Genomic DNA, 17,601 nt, shown 5'->3' with positions numbered 1-17,601 from the left:
AGCCAGTTAGCTTTCTGTCTCAGGCTCGAGATGTGACTAGATCTGGGAATGTTTAGTGCTGATCTTAGGGAGTTATTTTGTAGGACCTGCAGTCTCTTGACATTCAGTTCAGAGGATCCTAGGAATAGCGTGTTTCAATAGTCTATCTTAGAAAGTACTAAGGCTCGAGCTAGCGACATGCGACTCGTAGGGGACAGATATGATTTACAGGCATTGATCAGCTTGTTGGTGTAGGCTGTTGATGATGCAATGGAGCTGACTTGTTTCTTTAAGGACAAGGTTGAGTCAAGGTAAACTCCAAGTGTTTTTATTTCCTTCACAACTTTAATCGGATTGCCGTCAACATTGAAGGACATATATAGTGGATCAAGTTTGTTTAAGTGAGCCTGCGTGCCGACAATCAAGAGCTCTGTTTTTTCGTTATTGAGGCAGAGGCTATGGGCAGCCATTCATGCCTGAATTTCCAAGTAAATATCGTTAATTAACTTAGAGTCATCTTTGTAGCATCCTGACAGCGGGATGAGAACCTGGGTGTCATCTACGTAATTCGTGTAGATGACACCCATGTTGTCAAGGTGGTCGAAGATGAGCTTTGTGAATATGTTGTACAACTTTGGAGAGGCGTATGAGCCTTGGGGCACCCCACAGTGGATGGGGATTGGTGTCATATATCGCCCTTGGAAAGTATGGAGCAGATGGGCGTTATGGAAGAAGGACTAGACTCTGGTCTAGTCTTTCTGTTGTACTACCTACAAGTACCTGAGAATGGAGAACACCTGTGCGTTGCAACTTTCTTGCTGCCTACGTGAGTTCACTTCGCTTGTGCTCTGCCTCCAGTTGTTTCTCTGTGTTTCCCTTGCCTTCCTTGCCTGCTAGTCTGCCCGTTTCTTTCCGTTACCGATGTTCGCGGTTTCCTCCTCCCGTTTATTCCGCTTACCTGTTTGTTTTTGCTTCCGCTGTTGTGCCGCGCTCTGCGCTGCCTTCTAGTACTCACTCCTGCTTCAGCATCTCTCCTGCCTTCAGACGCTCTTTGCTGGGAACACTTAGTTGTCCTAGTTCTTTGGAGTACTATACTGTTTGTGCTGCTTCGCACAAGATCGTTATTTCCTTATCTACTACGAACACTTACCAGTGCATGCTGGTTATTGAAGTGCGGATGCACGCCGACAACTTCCTCTCCGGATGACTACAACTTACCCCTGCCAACTACAGCTACACAATCTTCCAGGGTTTTTCGGAGGACAATTCCTCAACACACTTTGCCAAATGTTATGTTATTGTATTTGTATAGCGCCAAAGCCCTAGGGCTTCCAGGTGCTGGACTATCATCTACACACAGCGTTGATATGGAAATGCCTCTGATGGTCATCACAAAGCTGTAGATGGGCACACACCCTGCACGCAGGCCAATTTGGAGCGGTATAACTGCCCCTCAGGTAATATCAGACCAACAAGCTATCCCACGGCTACCATCAAAGATGGAACATGCTTTCTGCCCTTGAATAGTACCGATGGAGTGTCTTTACGCACAGCACAGGTGCTGATGGCCAAGAAAGAAATTATCACTGGAGTTAAGGAACCAGCAGGTGTAATGCATTGAGACTCCTTTGTCATAAGTCGACTCTGTCCTGTTATGTCTAGAGTTGGCACTCGCAATCCTTGGCTTCCAATTATGGCCTAGCAGTTGAAGGAATTTTCTCATATTTTAGTGGAAAATCATTATCCCTAATGCACCAATTCTGAAAGTGAGTCAACGGTATCACACGCATATGCGACTGCTGCAAATCCAGTGGCACACATTTATTTATAATACTTCCACACCAGCAAAGTTATCGCGTGGGTTAGAGCATTCTCGCTCTAACCCACCCATCTCTTTTTCAGATCTGCCAGAGCGCCCGGAGACCACGCAAAGTGCAGCGGTGCGCAGTATGCAGTTTTCCCTGGTTTGGGGTGGGCTCCCCGGAGACCCCGCTGCCAGGCTAATTGCTTATAGGCAAAGTGGCCTCCGGGGGAGCTCGCTCCTATCTCGTCAAACAGAAGAATACGACCGTCAGGACAAAGACAAATACAGCCTGGAGGGAAAAGCCGGAAAGCTCATCCGACGAATCCGTAAAGACCCACACAGACTCATCAGGTGAGGAGTCGGCTAGTGGTAAGGAAAGTGTGAGTGATAAACCTACAGAATCTGAGAATTGGATCTGCCAAGGCTGATGGTGAAAAGACTCTGGTGGTGCAGTTGGATAAGATGGATTTGATCCAATTGGAGACGTTGCTAGAGAAGGCTGCTGCTGTGGTCAGATGTTCAGTGAGGATCTGGTGATCGACCAGGTCAAATGCAGCTGAGAGGTCTAACAAGAGAAGGATGGCCAATTTTCCTTTGTCTTTAGCCTCATCCATCTGCATTTTCAGGTCCAGGAGGGCTGTCTCAGTCACATGTCTAGGCCGAAATCCGGATTGTCCGAGGCCAAATGTTTCTGGATTTGCAAATATGCAACTCTATCCAGAATTTTTAGAAGGAAGGGGACGGTTGTGATTGGCCTGTAGTTCGTTGGAATATTGGGGTCTAGAGTGTTTTTTTTTTTAAAGGGGCATGTCCCAGGCCTCCTTGAGGTTGTTAGGGACAACTCTTTGGCGGCTTCCTTGATGATGAGAGCGAAGCAGATATCTTCTTGCCATCTTGAGGGTTTTAGGCCTATGATGATGTCTTCCATTTCTTTGGAAGTGACCGTGGAGAATGCAAATGGGGGGCAGTGAGGGGTTTGTTTCTTGGGTGAGTGCTTGAAGGATGTGCTGTTCGAGAGGCTGTTCTTTTTGGCTTCTATTTTGGTTTGGAGTGATGCTATTTTGTCAGCTAGGGCTTGTTGTATTTTGGCGCACCAGGCTGCATCCTTTGTGTAGTTCTCTGACTCTGGGGCTGGGGTTTCCAGTTCCCTTAGGATGTTGAAGAGCTCCTTAGTCCTTCATTTGGCGTTGAGGATTCTTTTTTGGGGGTGAGAATGGCAGTTTGTAGGAGGCGGCTGCTGTATTGTACAGTGTTTTATTGTGAGAAGTAGGTGATTTACACCAGGTAGATTCCGCCATTCCTTTTTCATTCCTCAAAATTTTTAGTTCTGCTGTGAACCATTTGTTGAGTTGGGCCGTTGGTTTGGCCTTTTTTAGTTTGAGTGGTGCTATATTGTTCAAGGCTGACTCTAAAGTATTGTTGTAGAGGTCAACTAGATTAGTGGGGTCTAGGTTCTTGTAGATGGTATCGTCCAAGATGTTGTTGATCAATGGGCGTAAGTTGGAGAGTATTACGTTCTGTGGGTTCCTGGAGAGAGATGGGGGGAGATAATGGGAGGCGGGGATGTGGTCCCCTGGATGTCGAAGGATATGTAGTGGTGGTCTGTCCAGGCAATTGGTTCATTCTGAAGTATTTTAATAGAGCAAATGAGGTTGGACAGGCAATCTAGGGTTCTACCCTTGACATGTGTGGGCACCTTGATTCGGTGCTTGAAGCCGAGCTGGGAGATGGAGTTTTCAAGAGCTAGGGCGTTGGTATCATTGGGGTCCTGGAACCAAGATTGAGATCACCAAGTAGTACGATTTGGATGCATAGTTTCACATTGGCTGTTAGGAGGCCTGTGATGTCTTCCTCGAAGGAGGAGATGGGACCTGGAGGGCGGTAGATGAGGTGCAAGAGGACGGTTTGGGTGGCTGTTAGCGGGAATTTAACTGATAGGAGTTCAGCCGAGGGTATACTGGTGAGGGTGGTATCTCTGAGTCCCAGATGGGTTTTTGCAATAAGGCAGGTCCTCCTCCCCTGACTGAGTTTCTGTCAGCTCTGATAATAGTGCAACCCTCTGGGAGGGCTAGGACAAGTGCGGGGCCTGCCGCCTGGTGAAGCCAGAAAGTCCAGGCCGTTTTCAGAGATGATGTACTATAACATCCCATATACCCCAGAAGCAGTGCGCCTGGTTGGATCCTGGAGGGCAATAATGACGAGGGCACGAGGAGGGCAGATGAAAGGAGAAAGATAACACAAACCTTTTCCTAAGGTTTAGAATCCCAATATTTGTAGATACAATGGCAGCGTCTTCTGGTCTCCTTCCTTGACAGTCAGTAAGGGATTCACGTCCCCTACCTCTGCTCTACCTACGACATTGGCTACAGTCAGAGCAAATAGAAGTTGCACAGCCGCCATTTTGTGTTCTTGCTGAAGTCTCGTGAGACTTCACGCAGAAGGCCACAGAGGCTAACATAGTTGGGAAGGTGGACTGGGGGTTCTTGGCTTCTTCCAGAATGAGCTGGACATTTACCTGGCTCTTCCCCTTATCCCCCTTTCAGATATATCTGTATGGCCCAGACTCCTGCTGTACGCGACCCTCTACTGCTTCCCATACTCCCGTCTGCCTCGGCCAATCAGGACATTTCAGACCCCCTTCACTGTCTGGGCACTGGGCTACATTTACATGCAGAAAATACCATTGACACCCCCATATGCAGGTGATGCTTACGTCGTGGCGTCAGAGAGGGTGACCCCAGAAGGTGTGCTTTTCGCTCCACGTTTGGGATAACTGTGTAAAAGACAAAACACATTGATCATTAGTCAGTCTCTCGCAAAGTGGTGACAACTCACAGCCGAGGCGTTGAAGATGGGCTAGTGTCAGACGATTGTTTTGCTCAGAGGCAAAGATTAACATTAACCGCTCTATCCCGCCCGTTGTGTGCAGACGGGCAGCCCAGGGTGACCCACGCAGGAAAGAAAGCATAGGGTGTTAAAGGCTGCTTTAGAACCTTTTCTGGACAATGCTGCCACCTGGTGGTTCCAAGTATATAGCAGCTGACAGCTCTAGATTTCTCCAAAAGAGCTGCATGGAATTATCATAGCAAAGGACTGGAAAAGTGGAGCCTCCGTGAGATGAAGTGATTATGCTTATCCTACACGCTGCACTCAGACAAAGTAACCATAGAATGGGATGGGCCTAAGTCCAACCTCCATGCACATAGTGCTCTTTGGCAAACGGCGCGCGCCATGCGCAGCAGCGGCTCACCTGTCCCAGCTCAGCTCAGGCGCGGTGACGATCAGAGGGGCTTCCATGCCCTCACTCTTCTCAAGGCTGGCGGAAAAGAGAAAATACATTGTAAGAGGACTTCACCCATTCCACCATGCCTGACTACAGCGTTTAATTTGTAAAACAAAATAAGTGCCAGGGCCTACATATATTATAGCACCCCTGTGACCCTGCGCGGGGGCAGTTCCCCACCACTGCTGCCACCACACATAGCTACTCCCCATGGTGTCAACATATTTGGGGTTACAATGCAGCTCACACCTGCTCATTGTGGTTGATGGATGCACTGACTATCACCACTTCATCATTAAACTGAGTCTGAGACCATAAGTGCCGGGACTCAAAAATAAGTGCACGGGCTGAGCCCTGGTAAACACCCCCACTGATTAAGCACTTCCGGACTAGAGATCTGGGGTTCCATCTGCATGAGCAGCTAATTGAGTCCTGTTTTTTTATTTGCAATATGTATTTCTGGAGGACTATACCCAGAATGCAGAGAGTTCCTCAGGACTGACTGAACTATGTATGCTTGATCCAGGACAGCCTAGGTATTAATCAACAGGACGCGCGCCATACGCGTCATCTTAGATAGCGGCGGGTCAGCAGTGAAAGTAATGTAGTGGGGTTGTACGAATGACCGCTGCCAGGTAAGGTACTTCTAGAGGTGTGGCTTTATTGCTAGATAACACACGCAGGAGCGGCACGCCTATGACACCCACATAAGTAGAAGACGTGTAACAGGGAACAGAGCACTGGTAACCCCCACACTCTTAAACCAGCAGATCTCCACCCAGCTACGCTCCAACTGCCGGGCTAACTGTCCACTTGGAACACCTGAACACACTTCACCAGCATTCCAGCTGTGATATCACTAACCTTGACACCAGCAACACCGCCCGGGTCACAGCACGAAGAGCAGATCACTACATCTCTCCCTTCGTTACAACTACCACAAACCTGAAAAAAAACTCCAGAAGTGGCCACCAAAATAGGAGCACACCTGGGATACCACAGGCGATGAAAACCAAAGAAACCTCCAAAACCAAGTGAGGGCAAAGGATGAAACACATCCCGCCACAAAAACGACACCATCCCTAAACGGTAATCAAACGCTGACAAGAAGACCACCAATGTGAGCTGCCCCAACACAAAACCCTCAAGACTGAGCTCAGACCTATGAACCACCACTATGCCTATCAACAAGAAATGTAGTGAAAATAAACAGAGCACACCAAAATGACAAAAGCGCGCTCAAAACCTCCACTACAACCCAACAGGAACACCATAGAAAACCTAACTCCTTCCTCCTGGGACTGCCACTCCCAGGGCCTCAGACCTTCCACGTCCGAGCACAAACTTGCTCACCTGCGAGTAAAACGACACAAGCCAACAACACCTGTGGGCTAATCAACCCAAAAACAACCAGAAACAATCAAAACCACAAACTACTAAGGGCGCAAAGCAAAAATACATGACTGCAGAGCAGACATGCCAGAAAGGGCAGATGAAAATATCCCTCTGGGACCAGAAACCGCAGAATTCATCCCTAACCCCCCAAAATAATGGAGACACAAAAACCAACATACCGGGAACAGGCCCAATCACAAAAATGAGTGAAGGCCACGTAATGGTTCACATGTGACAAATGCCAACCCAAAACCAGAAACAAAACCCAAAGGTTTCAACCACCAGGCACCGAACACAAAAACCTGTATCAGGGTCACCAACTCGTTGACATAAAGAAAAGGCCAACCAAAACCAGACACATAACCAAAAGTTGGAACCACCCGGCACCAAAGAGAAAAACACATATAAAAGGGCCACTGACTCATTGACATAAACAAAATGCCAACCAAAACCAGACACATACCCAAAAGTTGGAACAACCAGGCACTGGACCCAATACACGCATCAGAGCCACCAACTCATTGACGCAATGGCACACCCAAAAGGAAAAACGGGGTGCGTGACAGCTTACTTGCACGACGGTCCAAAAAATCAAATACAAAAATACCAGCATCTTCTGAAAAACGGCAAACACTGAAAACGTGCTAAACCCCCAGATCCACACGGCTCAAGCTGAAAAACACATAGATAGATGACAGCATGTGAACGTGTCACCCGTGATCCCACATGCAAAAACGGAATGACATTCCCACATGCACAGAAAGTGACCACCCGCACCCTCTAGAAATCGAACCGAAACCTTGCTTCTGCCCAGAAGCAAAAAAATGTTTTTTTTCAAACACTCTCCTGAATGTCTACCATCCACCCAAAGTCCCAAAAGACACCAGCAAAGGAAAATGAAGCATTTGAAAATATTCCTCTGGCGACATCCTCCCAAAGAAACACTGTTAATGCCCGCCCCACACCCACAACTCTGTCCATAAATGTCCAACATCCACCCCAAAGCTACCAGGAAAAACCTGAAAAGAAAAGTCAAAATATTCCAAAACATTCTTCAAATGACACCCCCAAAGACATGTCACAGCGGCCTCTAAACCTAAACAACAGTCCGCACAACCCCAGGGAACACTAACCCTGAACCCCCTAAACGGCCCATGAGAACCACCCTTCCAGCTAACCCCAGTCAGAGTCACACCTGGCAGAGTCAGTGAACCACAACCAAAGTGTTTCATGAGAACAACCCTTCCAGCTAACCCCAGCCAGTGTCCAACCTGGCTGGGTCAGTGAACCACAACCAAAGTGTTTCATGAGAACAACCCTTCCAGCTAACCCCAGCCAGAGTCACACCTGGCAGAGTCAGTGAACCACAACCAAAGTGTTTCATGAGAACAAACCTTCCAGCTAACCCCAGCCAGAGTCACACCTGGCAGGGTCAGTGAACCACAACCAGTGTTTCATGAGAACAACCCTTCCAGCTAACCCCAGCCAGAGTCACACCTGGCAGGGTCAGTGAACCACAACCAAAGTGTTTCATGAGAACAAACCTTCCAGCTAACCCCAGCCAGAGTCACACCTGGCAGGGTCAGTGAACCACAACCAGTGTTTCATGAGAACAACCCTTCCAGCTAACCCCAGCCAGAGTCACACCTGGCAGGGTCAGTGAACCATAACCAAAGTGTTTCATCCTGACAGCGATGCGCCTACACCTGCTGTAAACCACAGGCACCAACCAATCTCTCGGAAGACACACACCACACCCTGGAGAGCACTCTTTCTGTTCACACCCCTGTCGCCGCCCTTGGTACTCTGCTGCCTCACTAGGTCGGCCCGATTCTTCAAATGCCGAGAACAACCTTCCCGGGGCCCAACCATACCTGCCGACATTTGAACATCAAAAACCCTGAGATTTAAGTCCTGTCCATAGCCACACAAGACTCTGCCCAATTGTACAAGGCTCTGCCCACATGTCAAAAAGGTGTAAAAAAACCTCAGTGGTTGTAGCTGCCATAGAAATATGTTTGCAGTATTAGACACTTTAATTTATTTGTTAATGTGTTAGAGCTTAACATAAGCTTTTCACATAACATAAATCTCTAGAAATTACAAAAGTAGATACTCTTCTAATTTCATTAAACATATTTATATAATAATTAACCAAAAAAGAAGAAGAAAAGAAAAGAAAATAAGAATAATAAGTAATACTCTTCACATTATACCAAAAATATCAAAAACAAAAGAAAATTCAAATTAAAATTCCATCCAAAGGATGTTTGAGCGGTAAATCAACTTTTGTGCTTTGTTTGCCTATGTACAGGATTTTTGTGACACTTTCAGGTTCTCAAAGTAAGAGATTCTTAAGAACAAATTGTTGGTACAAATACTTAATAGTTCCAACAACACATTGGAAGAGGGTAACGTCTATATAGTTATATCTAACAGCCACTCATTATACATTGCAATGTAGAGTTTCATCCCGGTTGCATTAAGCGCTCTTAGCCAAATGTCATTGCTGCTGATATGATCCATTCTGTGAATAAAGTCCCCATAACATGTTGAGTAGGTTTTTATCATGGTAGGGCACCTAGTAACAACATGTTTACCAGTTTCAGTAATGGATCTATTCATACAGAGTGGACCGAAACGTTCTGGTTTGGCGAGATTACTCATAATCCCGCTGGTAGCCAATACCGGTAATTGATCAATCCTTAACAGAAGGATAAACCGTCTCAGTCGAGGTAAGGGACACAGACAGATATGGCAATGGCTTCTTAAAGGTGTATCCCATATGTTGTACAAATTTATACCGTTTTGAGTCTTCCAAGTGTGCAAAGTTATCAATCCAGTCGTCTCACTCAGATTTTTGTGACAAAGCACATAATGCACTGACTTGATCCCCATAAGGCCTATTGATCCAGCCGATCCTTCCCAGGTAAACCGTCAGTTGTTTTCTCATAAATGGGAGTGTAGAAGATTTGTTGATTTCACTGTGCATAATATTCAGCAAAGGGTTCTCTGATTGAGGTGACATTTTAACGTAAAGCTCAGCCCGTTTTCTAAGTACTTGAGCTTTCCATGGGATGAGGCCCAATTCCAATCTGAGGATGGACACGGGTATACACTGTGGGAGTCCAAGTATTTTCTTCCAAAATTTCCCCTCAAGTATTTGGAGCCATCCCAGATCTATCAGCTGTAAGCTTCTAGGACATAGATGATCATGGGAGTTAATACCTGCTGATATAGTTGTCGTGCTGCCCAGAGAGTGTAACCGCCATAGGAAGAAAATCGAAGTATCAGGGCAGTAATTTGGGCCGCTCGCGTAATATGAGCTTGCTTACACATAGTATATTGCCCTTTAGGCTCCATCTCAATGCCCAGATAGCTGTAATAGGGTGTATATAGTATTGTAGTCCCATGTATTTTAACATTCACACGTGCGATCTTCTTGCTGCTAAGGACCATCATCTGGGTTTTGTCTAGGTTGATTATTAAGCCGTTTCTTTGGGCATAGGTCCATAGTCCCTCTGTGGTATTTCGAAAGACCACTGACATGATGACCAAGTCGTCGGCATAGGCAAGCATCGAGCAGTGAACTGGGCCTATCTTGGGGGGACAATTATGTTCTGCTGATAGAACTTTCGGGATGTCATGGACAAAGAGGTTGTAGAGAATCGGAGCCGTCACGCAGCCTTGCTTTACGCCACAAGTTTGGTCAATCTTGTTGGTCATATTCCCCTTTGCATCTAATTTCAAAGAGACTGTAGCGTTGCAATGTAACAGCTTAAGATAGTAAAGTATTCCTTTTGGGCAGCCCAAGGTCTCAAGTTTGGCCCACAACAGATCTCTAGGGACTAGATTAAGGCTGCCCTAAAGTCATTGTATAATACATACAATGGAGGTTTGCCAGAAGTTCTGGCTCTGTTACGTAAGATGTCCATTACAATTAAATTATGCATTGTAGAGTATCCACTCCTGAAGCCGCATTGGAATCGATACAGGATCTTCTCCTTATCCACCCACATTTGAAGTTCATGAAGTAAGTACGTCGCAAATAATTTGCCCGTACAATCGAGCATGAAGAGAAGACAATAGTTAGAAGGATCTGTCCTATCTCCCCTCTTATAGATCGGGACCAGAATCGCTTTCTGCCAGGATTCCAGAATGAGCCCATCTTGTAGAGTCTTATCGAATAATATTTTCAGGACCTCTGCCTAGTATTCCGGATTGCTTTTCAGTATGACATTCACCAGGCCATTAGGTCCAGGTGCTCTTGATGCCTTGAGCTTTTTAATCATGGCAGTCAGCGATTCCGTCGACACCACAAAAGGGGGAGGAGGTCGGTCCAAAGTTGTCATTTCCTGGGAGAGTCCCACAGAATAATAATTGCGACTTCTCAGAAAATCCTCCCATTGGCTCATCCCAATAGGGTTGTTGAGGGAACTACTCGTGTCCCCCCTTGCCTGTCTCAGTAAGCCCCATATAGAGCGGGTATTCCCGGCACAGAGTATCTGGACCGTCTTTTGCCATTTAGCTAATTTGGTTGGATAGCGTTTCTGTCTAAGCCATGATATAAAGGCATTTTTACGCTTCTTGCTTGAAACTCGGTAGCTGTCCCATGTGATGGAATTTTTACGTAGTTTCCTGAGCTCTGCTCTTAATGTTCTTTTAGCGTCTCTGATTTCAGCATCAAAAACATTATTTGGTTTGGCGTCTGGGGCTAACATGTTAATATTGGCTGTCGCATAATTGTGTGAGAAAGAAGTAATCCACTCTTCGATCTCATTACAGGACATAGGTAGGAGAACTTCCCATCCCCTGTTTGTCATATCTATCGTGGCTTCAGCTGCTTTCAAAATGTTTTTATCAGACAGGCGAATATTTGAAGAAGTATGATTCGTTCTCAGATCACCAATTGGTCTAGGTAGAGCATGCTGTAGCAAGAAGTCAAATGATAATGTTAGTGAGGCATGATCACTCCAGTTGTTGTTATTGGCTCTCATATCGATGACCCTTTTAGCCATTGTGGGGCTTACACAAATATAATCAAGAGAACGTCTGGATTTGCCATTGCTCCAAGTAGGTTGCCCTGGATAGTCACTGCTGGTTCGGCCATTTAGGATTTCGAGGTCCCATGTGTTAAAGAAGTTAAGCCATAGTAGTCCCTCGGAGTTCGCCTCAGGGTGCCACATCTTACTTATCCTCTTCAATGCAGGATTATTGCTTCTGCTCACAGATCCCACAATATGGCAGTTAAAATCACCTGCAATTATTACAGGATTTTTTCCTGTGTGAATCATCCAGTTGATCAGCAGGTCGTGGCAAGCTTCCTGTATAAGATCTCTGCTAGAGGATTCTGGTGGATTGTAAAGATTGATCAATAACATTTTGTCCACTTTGTCTTTGCCGGGGAGTTCTAGTTCAACCGCTAACACAAATTCATCCATGCTAGAATGGATATGAGTTGACTTTAATGGATGTAAAATTTCAATAAGGAGGCCCCCATATGGTCTTCCCCTGGGTCCCTTTTTGGCTAATTCCTGATGGATGGTGTAGCCATTCAAAAGGTCCCAAGAGGTAAGCCACGTCTCCTGAAGACAAATGCAGGTATGACCTGCTAACATGGGGGTTGAACCATCTGCAGATAATAAATGGCTGAAACCCCGACAGTTTCATGTAACTAAACTTTGATCTCATTGGGCTAATGACAATACCGAGAGAAATTCAGCTAGCCATTTAAGAACATTCTAATCATCTGCTAGCTGTACTGAGTTGCCTTTTGGTAACTGTGGCACCTTAATTTCTTCAGTTTTGGTACTTGGCTCTAGTATTGGCCATTGTGGATCAGTTATGTTAGGGTCAGCATCAACTTCAATATCCACTTCCCGTAGATGGCTTTAAAATTGTGCATCAGGTTAGCTGTTGCTAAAATTTTACAGTGAATTGCTGATGTGTTGGAGTTCCTTGCTTTCAGTGGTTCGACAAATTCAAAGTCCTCCGATCTCAGCACTCTCAGTTGTGCAATAGAGTGTAATCTGGTCATCAGCGCTGATCTGGGGATCCAATCATGATCACTGTTCTGATACAGGTTCTTAATAATGCAAGTCCTTCCGCCTTTGGGCAATATCGCGTTACCATCGTCATCATCTGGCAGTGCGGTTAATGGAGTGGATAAGATGTCAGTTTGAGATTGTTTGATTGGATCAGTATTTGTAACATTCGGAGCTAGATTTACCTCCTGCTCACTTAAACAGAATGAGGGCTCTATATCCATCTCATCAGCTGGATTTGGGCCGTTATTCTTATTAAAGTCCACCTCTTCAATTGGATGTGCGGTGGTGCTCTTGTCGAGGATGAGCCAGCTGGTCAGTTTGCCCTCCTTGCCCATAGTACCTTTACGCGCTCGGGTCGCTTTCCATTTTACTTTTCTCTGTCCCGGTTTGGGGGTACTACCTTCTGTGGGTATAGATATTTCCTCTTCCGGCTCTGCTGTATCAGGTAGTATTATAGTAGCCAATTGACGCTTTTTCCTTGTGCTCGCTCTTCTGGTCATCCGTTGCTGTTTGCGTGAAAAAAATACGTCCACATTAGTAGTGATATTTAGATCATGGTCTACTGTTTCCGGGCATTCTGGCAGCGAGATGTTCCCTTCCTTCTGTAGAGACTCCAGGTTGCTGTTATTAGCTGTATTTCCTGTTGGCAAGGTAAGGGTAACTCCAAGTATCCTCCCGCACATCTTCAGCAGGATATTTAAAGCAAATTGCAAAGATGCGACCGAGGATTGCAGATCCCCCAAGGTCGTTTGACTTTCCCCATGCTCTCTGCTGCTATCTGCTTCCGATGATTCTAATTGTGCATCCAAATTGGGAGAGGCAGATAATCTGTTACATATTTCTCGTTGTGAATCAGTAGGCAGATGTTGATGGCTGTTGGTCTGATTGCTGGGATTACTTCCTAATAGAGGGGTTATGGATCTCTGCGTGGATAGGCAGAGTTCTAGTAATGAGTTGTTATCGATGGCGCTTTCTCCTAATACATCTACTGTATCTGCGGGGTTGTTCATGCTTTGGCTGCCAGTCGCTTTTTCCATGTGTAGCGGAGAGCTTATTATATTTGAGGTAACAGGGGGCAGAAAAACGTCGGTGATTGCACCTCTCTCCACCGGTGCTGCTTTAGGTCCTTTACATACATTCGTATTAGATGTGGAAGTCTTGCTCCTCTGCTAGCGTAAATGATATCTCGTCGCTGAGCACTTCTTGACTGTAAGCATTGCCAAGCTTACAACACTGCTTATATTAAGGGCCACTCACAGATCTGTGCAGCGTGGTTGCTAGTAAAGGGGCTAAATAGCCAGACTGTCTTAGAAACCGTAGGCTTGAGTGCCTCTTGCCCCTTAAGACCAGACCAAGCCAGGCAGTACTGTTATTAAGGATCTGTTCCCTATTGTCGAAGAGTCTATTGCTATAAGGCAACTTATCACTAATTCAAATACACTTAGGACCCCTTTCAGGGATCAGCAGTCTGTCAGATAGAAATTTTAAGTGCTTGTTAATATAATTATTGATGCCTTAACTATACCACTGAGGATCAAAGGCGTTGCCCACAGTCTCCTGGAAATGGCAATCAGATGGCGCAAATCTCTGTCGCAAGTATAGAACAGGGGAAAGTAATTAAAAAGAGGAGGGAAATATATCTGCAATGTACCCTCCAAGTCTACGCCTGGAGAGCTGTAGAATTACTGTGGCCCCAGAAGGGAGGGGGTGATGGTCACACAAGAGAACGCAAAAAAACACTGGGGGCACACAATGCACGTATTCGTATAAGTGCAGCTCTGCTATAGCTCTAACATCCCTCCTGGTGATCTGCGGAGTTGCTGGTGCACTTAAAATGCTGGTGCCCCTGTCAGAAGGGATAGCAAGTCAGCGTATAGAGCATGTAGAGCAAAACAAACAGTACAAACAGTACTGATTCAAATTGTACCGCTCTATTGCCGCTCCTCACCTTCTCCAGTCATTAGCACCGGGAGAGACACGTGTAGTCTCGATTCCTCTTGCCTCCGCTTGCTTCCTCGAAGGCGGCGGTAGCTCAGGAGAATGGGAAGGGCAGCAGAAATAATAAGCCTCAGATCCTCTCCATTGCGGTAACTCCTTCTCCGCTCCTGTACCGCTTCGCTTCCACCACCTCCGTTAGGTCGTTAGAGGAAAGTACCCTGCGACGGGTGACGAGGCGCGTTGGGAGAACGTCAAGCCGATTGTCAAGCCGCACCAATGTGTTTACACTGTACAAACAGCAGTGACTGTGGCCGCTTCTGACAATCGCTCTAATGAGAAACCATATTTCTATTATAATCTACGTACCACACAGTTGCCTCCCCAAAAGACAGCTATTTGCCTATGTTGCAAAAAATTCATGCTTTCAGTTCCTTAAACTATATTGATTGTGTGATGGGCGATGTGCACAAAACTGCACTAAATGAAACTGTGCCCTCAACAAAAATGCATTTACCATTTCTGGAGTGGCCTTTTGCATTTGGAAACCTTACACTACTAAAAGAAGAACACACGACAGACACACACAGGAGTAGCACATCAACAGCACTGACTTCTTTGAAACAGGCAGCCATGTGTGGGAAAATCCCAAGGTGGGGGCCAGGCATTTGCTCTCCAAGGCATCTACCTATTGTTAAGGTCCAGCCGTAGTTTGTTATATTTTTGGAACCACTAGGACAGCTGAGGCAAACGGACTGGTATAAAGCGAATAGAAGCTGCAAAAGGCCTCCCGGGTCTAAATGATGTCTCCCTGAGGTGAATTACATTTGAATATTTGGGGCGTAAAATGACCAATACTTTTTTTTTTTAAATGGTATGCGCTGTTTGTCACTGCACTTGCAGCATAATCACTTTTAATTTCGAGGCGCTTCTCTTCTTTTTGGTGCGTTGAGTCCTTTTAGTGGATGTGGTTCAGGCTGGATAGATTAGTTAACTGCATGGGGTCACGTCTCGGCCTCTTTGTTGTGTCCGTGGCTGGCACCTGTTTTCCATGTGAATGGACAGACAATCACAGGGCATTGTGCCTGGCATCTGCTTTTAATCACAGGAGCCCCAGCTGACAATGAACGCGAAATATCTGCAGATGTGTATTGTTAGTTAAACACTGGGTCTGTGGTGGAAAACCCAGGGACTCCAGGCTCTTCCCCGGAGACCCGGAGAAGAGCGTGAAACCCTGAGACTTTGGTGCAAACCCAGAGGTTAGGCAGGTGCGCCCAGAAGCAGTGCGCCTGGTTGGATTCTGGAGGGCAATAATGACCGAGGTTACGAGGAGGGCTGATGAAAGGAGAAAATAACACAAATCCCTTCCTATGGTTTAGAATTCAAATATTTGTAGATACAATGGCAGCGTCTCCTTCCTCGACAGTGAGTAAGGGATTCACATCCCCTCCCTCTGCTCCACCTACGACATTGGCTACAGTCAGAGCAAATAGAACTTGCACAGCTGCCATTTTGTTTTCTTGCTGAAGTCTCGTGAGACTTCACGCAGAAGGCCACAGAGGCTAACATAGTTGGGAAGGTGGACTGGGGGTTCTTGGCTTCTTCCAGAATGAGCTGGACATTTACCTGGCTCTTCCCCAGCCTTATCCCCTTTCAGATATATCTGTATGGCCCAGACTCCTGCTGTACGCGACCCTCTACTGCTTCCCATACTCCCGTCTGCCTCGGCCAATCAGGACATTTCAGACCCCCTTCACTGTCTGGGCACTGGGCTACATTTACATGCAGAAAATACCATTGACACCCCCATATGCAGGTGATGCTTACGTCGTGGCGTCAGAGAGGGTGACCTCAGGTGTGCTTTTCGCTCCACGTTTGGGATAACTGTGTAAAAGACAAAACACATTGATCATTAGTCAGTCTCTCGCAAAGTGGTGACAACTCACAGCCGAGGCGTTGAAGATGGGCTAGTGTCAGGCGATTGAACGGCCCAGTTTTGTTTCATCGGACACTGCTGCCACCTGGTGGTTTCAAGTATATAGCCACTGACAGCTCTAAAATTCTCCAAAAGAGCTGCATGGAATTATCATTGCAAAGGAGTGGAAAATTGGAGCCTCGATGAGATGACGTGATTATGCTTATCCTACACGATGCACTCAGACAAAGTAACCATAGAATGGGATGGGCCTAGGCCCAACCTCCAGGCACATAGTGCTCTTTGGCAAACGGCGCGCACCATGCGCAGCAGCGGCTCACCTGTCCCAGCTCAGCTCAGGCGCGGTGACGATCAGAGGGGCTTCTATGCCCGCACTCTTCTCAAGGCTGGCAGCAAAGAGAAAACACATTGTAAGAGGACTTCACCCATTCCATTTTGTGCCTGACTTAACAATGCTTAATTTGTTTAAAAAAAAAGTGCCAGTGCCTATATATTTTCTAGCACTCCTGTGATACTGCGGGTGGGCATTTCACCACCCATAGCAACTCCCCACAGCGCCAACATATTTGGGGTTACACTACAGCTCACACCTGCTCATTGTGGTTGATGGATGCGCTGACTATCACCACTTCATCATTAAACTGAGTCTGAGACAATAAGTGCTGGGACTCAAAAATAAGTGCAAGGGCTGAGCCGTGGTAAACACCCCCACAATTTAAGCACTGCCTGACTAGAGATCTGGGGTCCCGTCTGCATGAGCAGCTCATTCAGTCCTACTTTTTTCTTTGCAATGTGGTACTGGACTACTATACCCAGAATTCAGAGAGTTCATCAGGATTGCCTAGACTATTTATGCTTCATACAGGACAGCTTTAGCTCTCTGCAGATCGCTTAGGTGTTAATCACCGGGACACGCGCCATACGCGTCATCTTAGATAGCGGCGGGTTAGCAGTGAGAGTAATGTAGTCAGGTTGTATGAATGACCGCTGCCATGTAAGGTACTTTTAGAGGTGTGGCTTTATTGCTAGATAACACACGCAGGAGCGGCACGCCTATGACACCCACATAAGTAGAAGACGTGTAACAGGAAACAGAGCATTGGTAACCCCCACAGACCCTTAAACCAGCAGATCTCCACCCAGCTACCCTCCAACTGCCGGACTCACTGTCCACTTGGAACACCTGAACACACTTCACCAGCATTCCAGCTGTGATGTCACT

At 46.4% G+C, this 17,601-nt stretch overlaps 1 protein-coding gene across 7 annotated transcripts in view; it reads right to left on the bottom strand.

Moving 5' to 3' along the window:
* Nucleotides 1–17,601, bottom strand: part of LOC138570219 (uncharacterized) — a 464,546-nt gene that overhangs the window by 33,819 nt on the left and 413,126 nt on the right. For 5 of the 7 annotated variants that reach the window (XM_069648951.1, XM_069648945.1, XM_069648948.1 and 2 more), the window contains 4 exons: nucleotides 16,700–16,765; nucleotides 16,271–16,327; nucleotides 5,034–5,099; nucleotides 4,497–4,556 (listed from right to left, as the gene is read on the bottom strand). In XM_069648951.1, the coding sequence (XP_069505052.1) occupies nucleotides 4,497–4,556; nucleotides 5,034–5,099; nucleotides 16,271–16,327; nucleotides 16,700–16,765 (249 nt within the window). The remainder of the gene's footprint in view (nucleotides 1–4,496; nucleotides 4,557–5,033; nucleotides 5,100–16,270; nucleotides 16,328–16,699; nucleotides 16,766–17,601) is intronic. The other 2 variants (XM_069648950.1, XM_069648949.1) reach the window with 2 other exon arrangements.

This window comes from Ambystoma mexicanum, chromosome 2q (genome assembly GCF_040938575.1).
Source record: "Ambystoma mexicanum isolate Mex_15411 chromosome 2q, UKY_AmexF1_1, whole genome shotgun sequence".
NCBI lineage: Eukaryota > Metazoa > Chordata > Amphibia > Caudata > Ambystomatidae > Ambystoma > Ambystoma mexicanum.
This window is presented reverse-complemented; position numbering and strand designations above follow the sequence as displayed.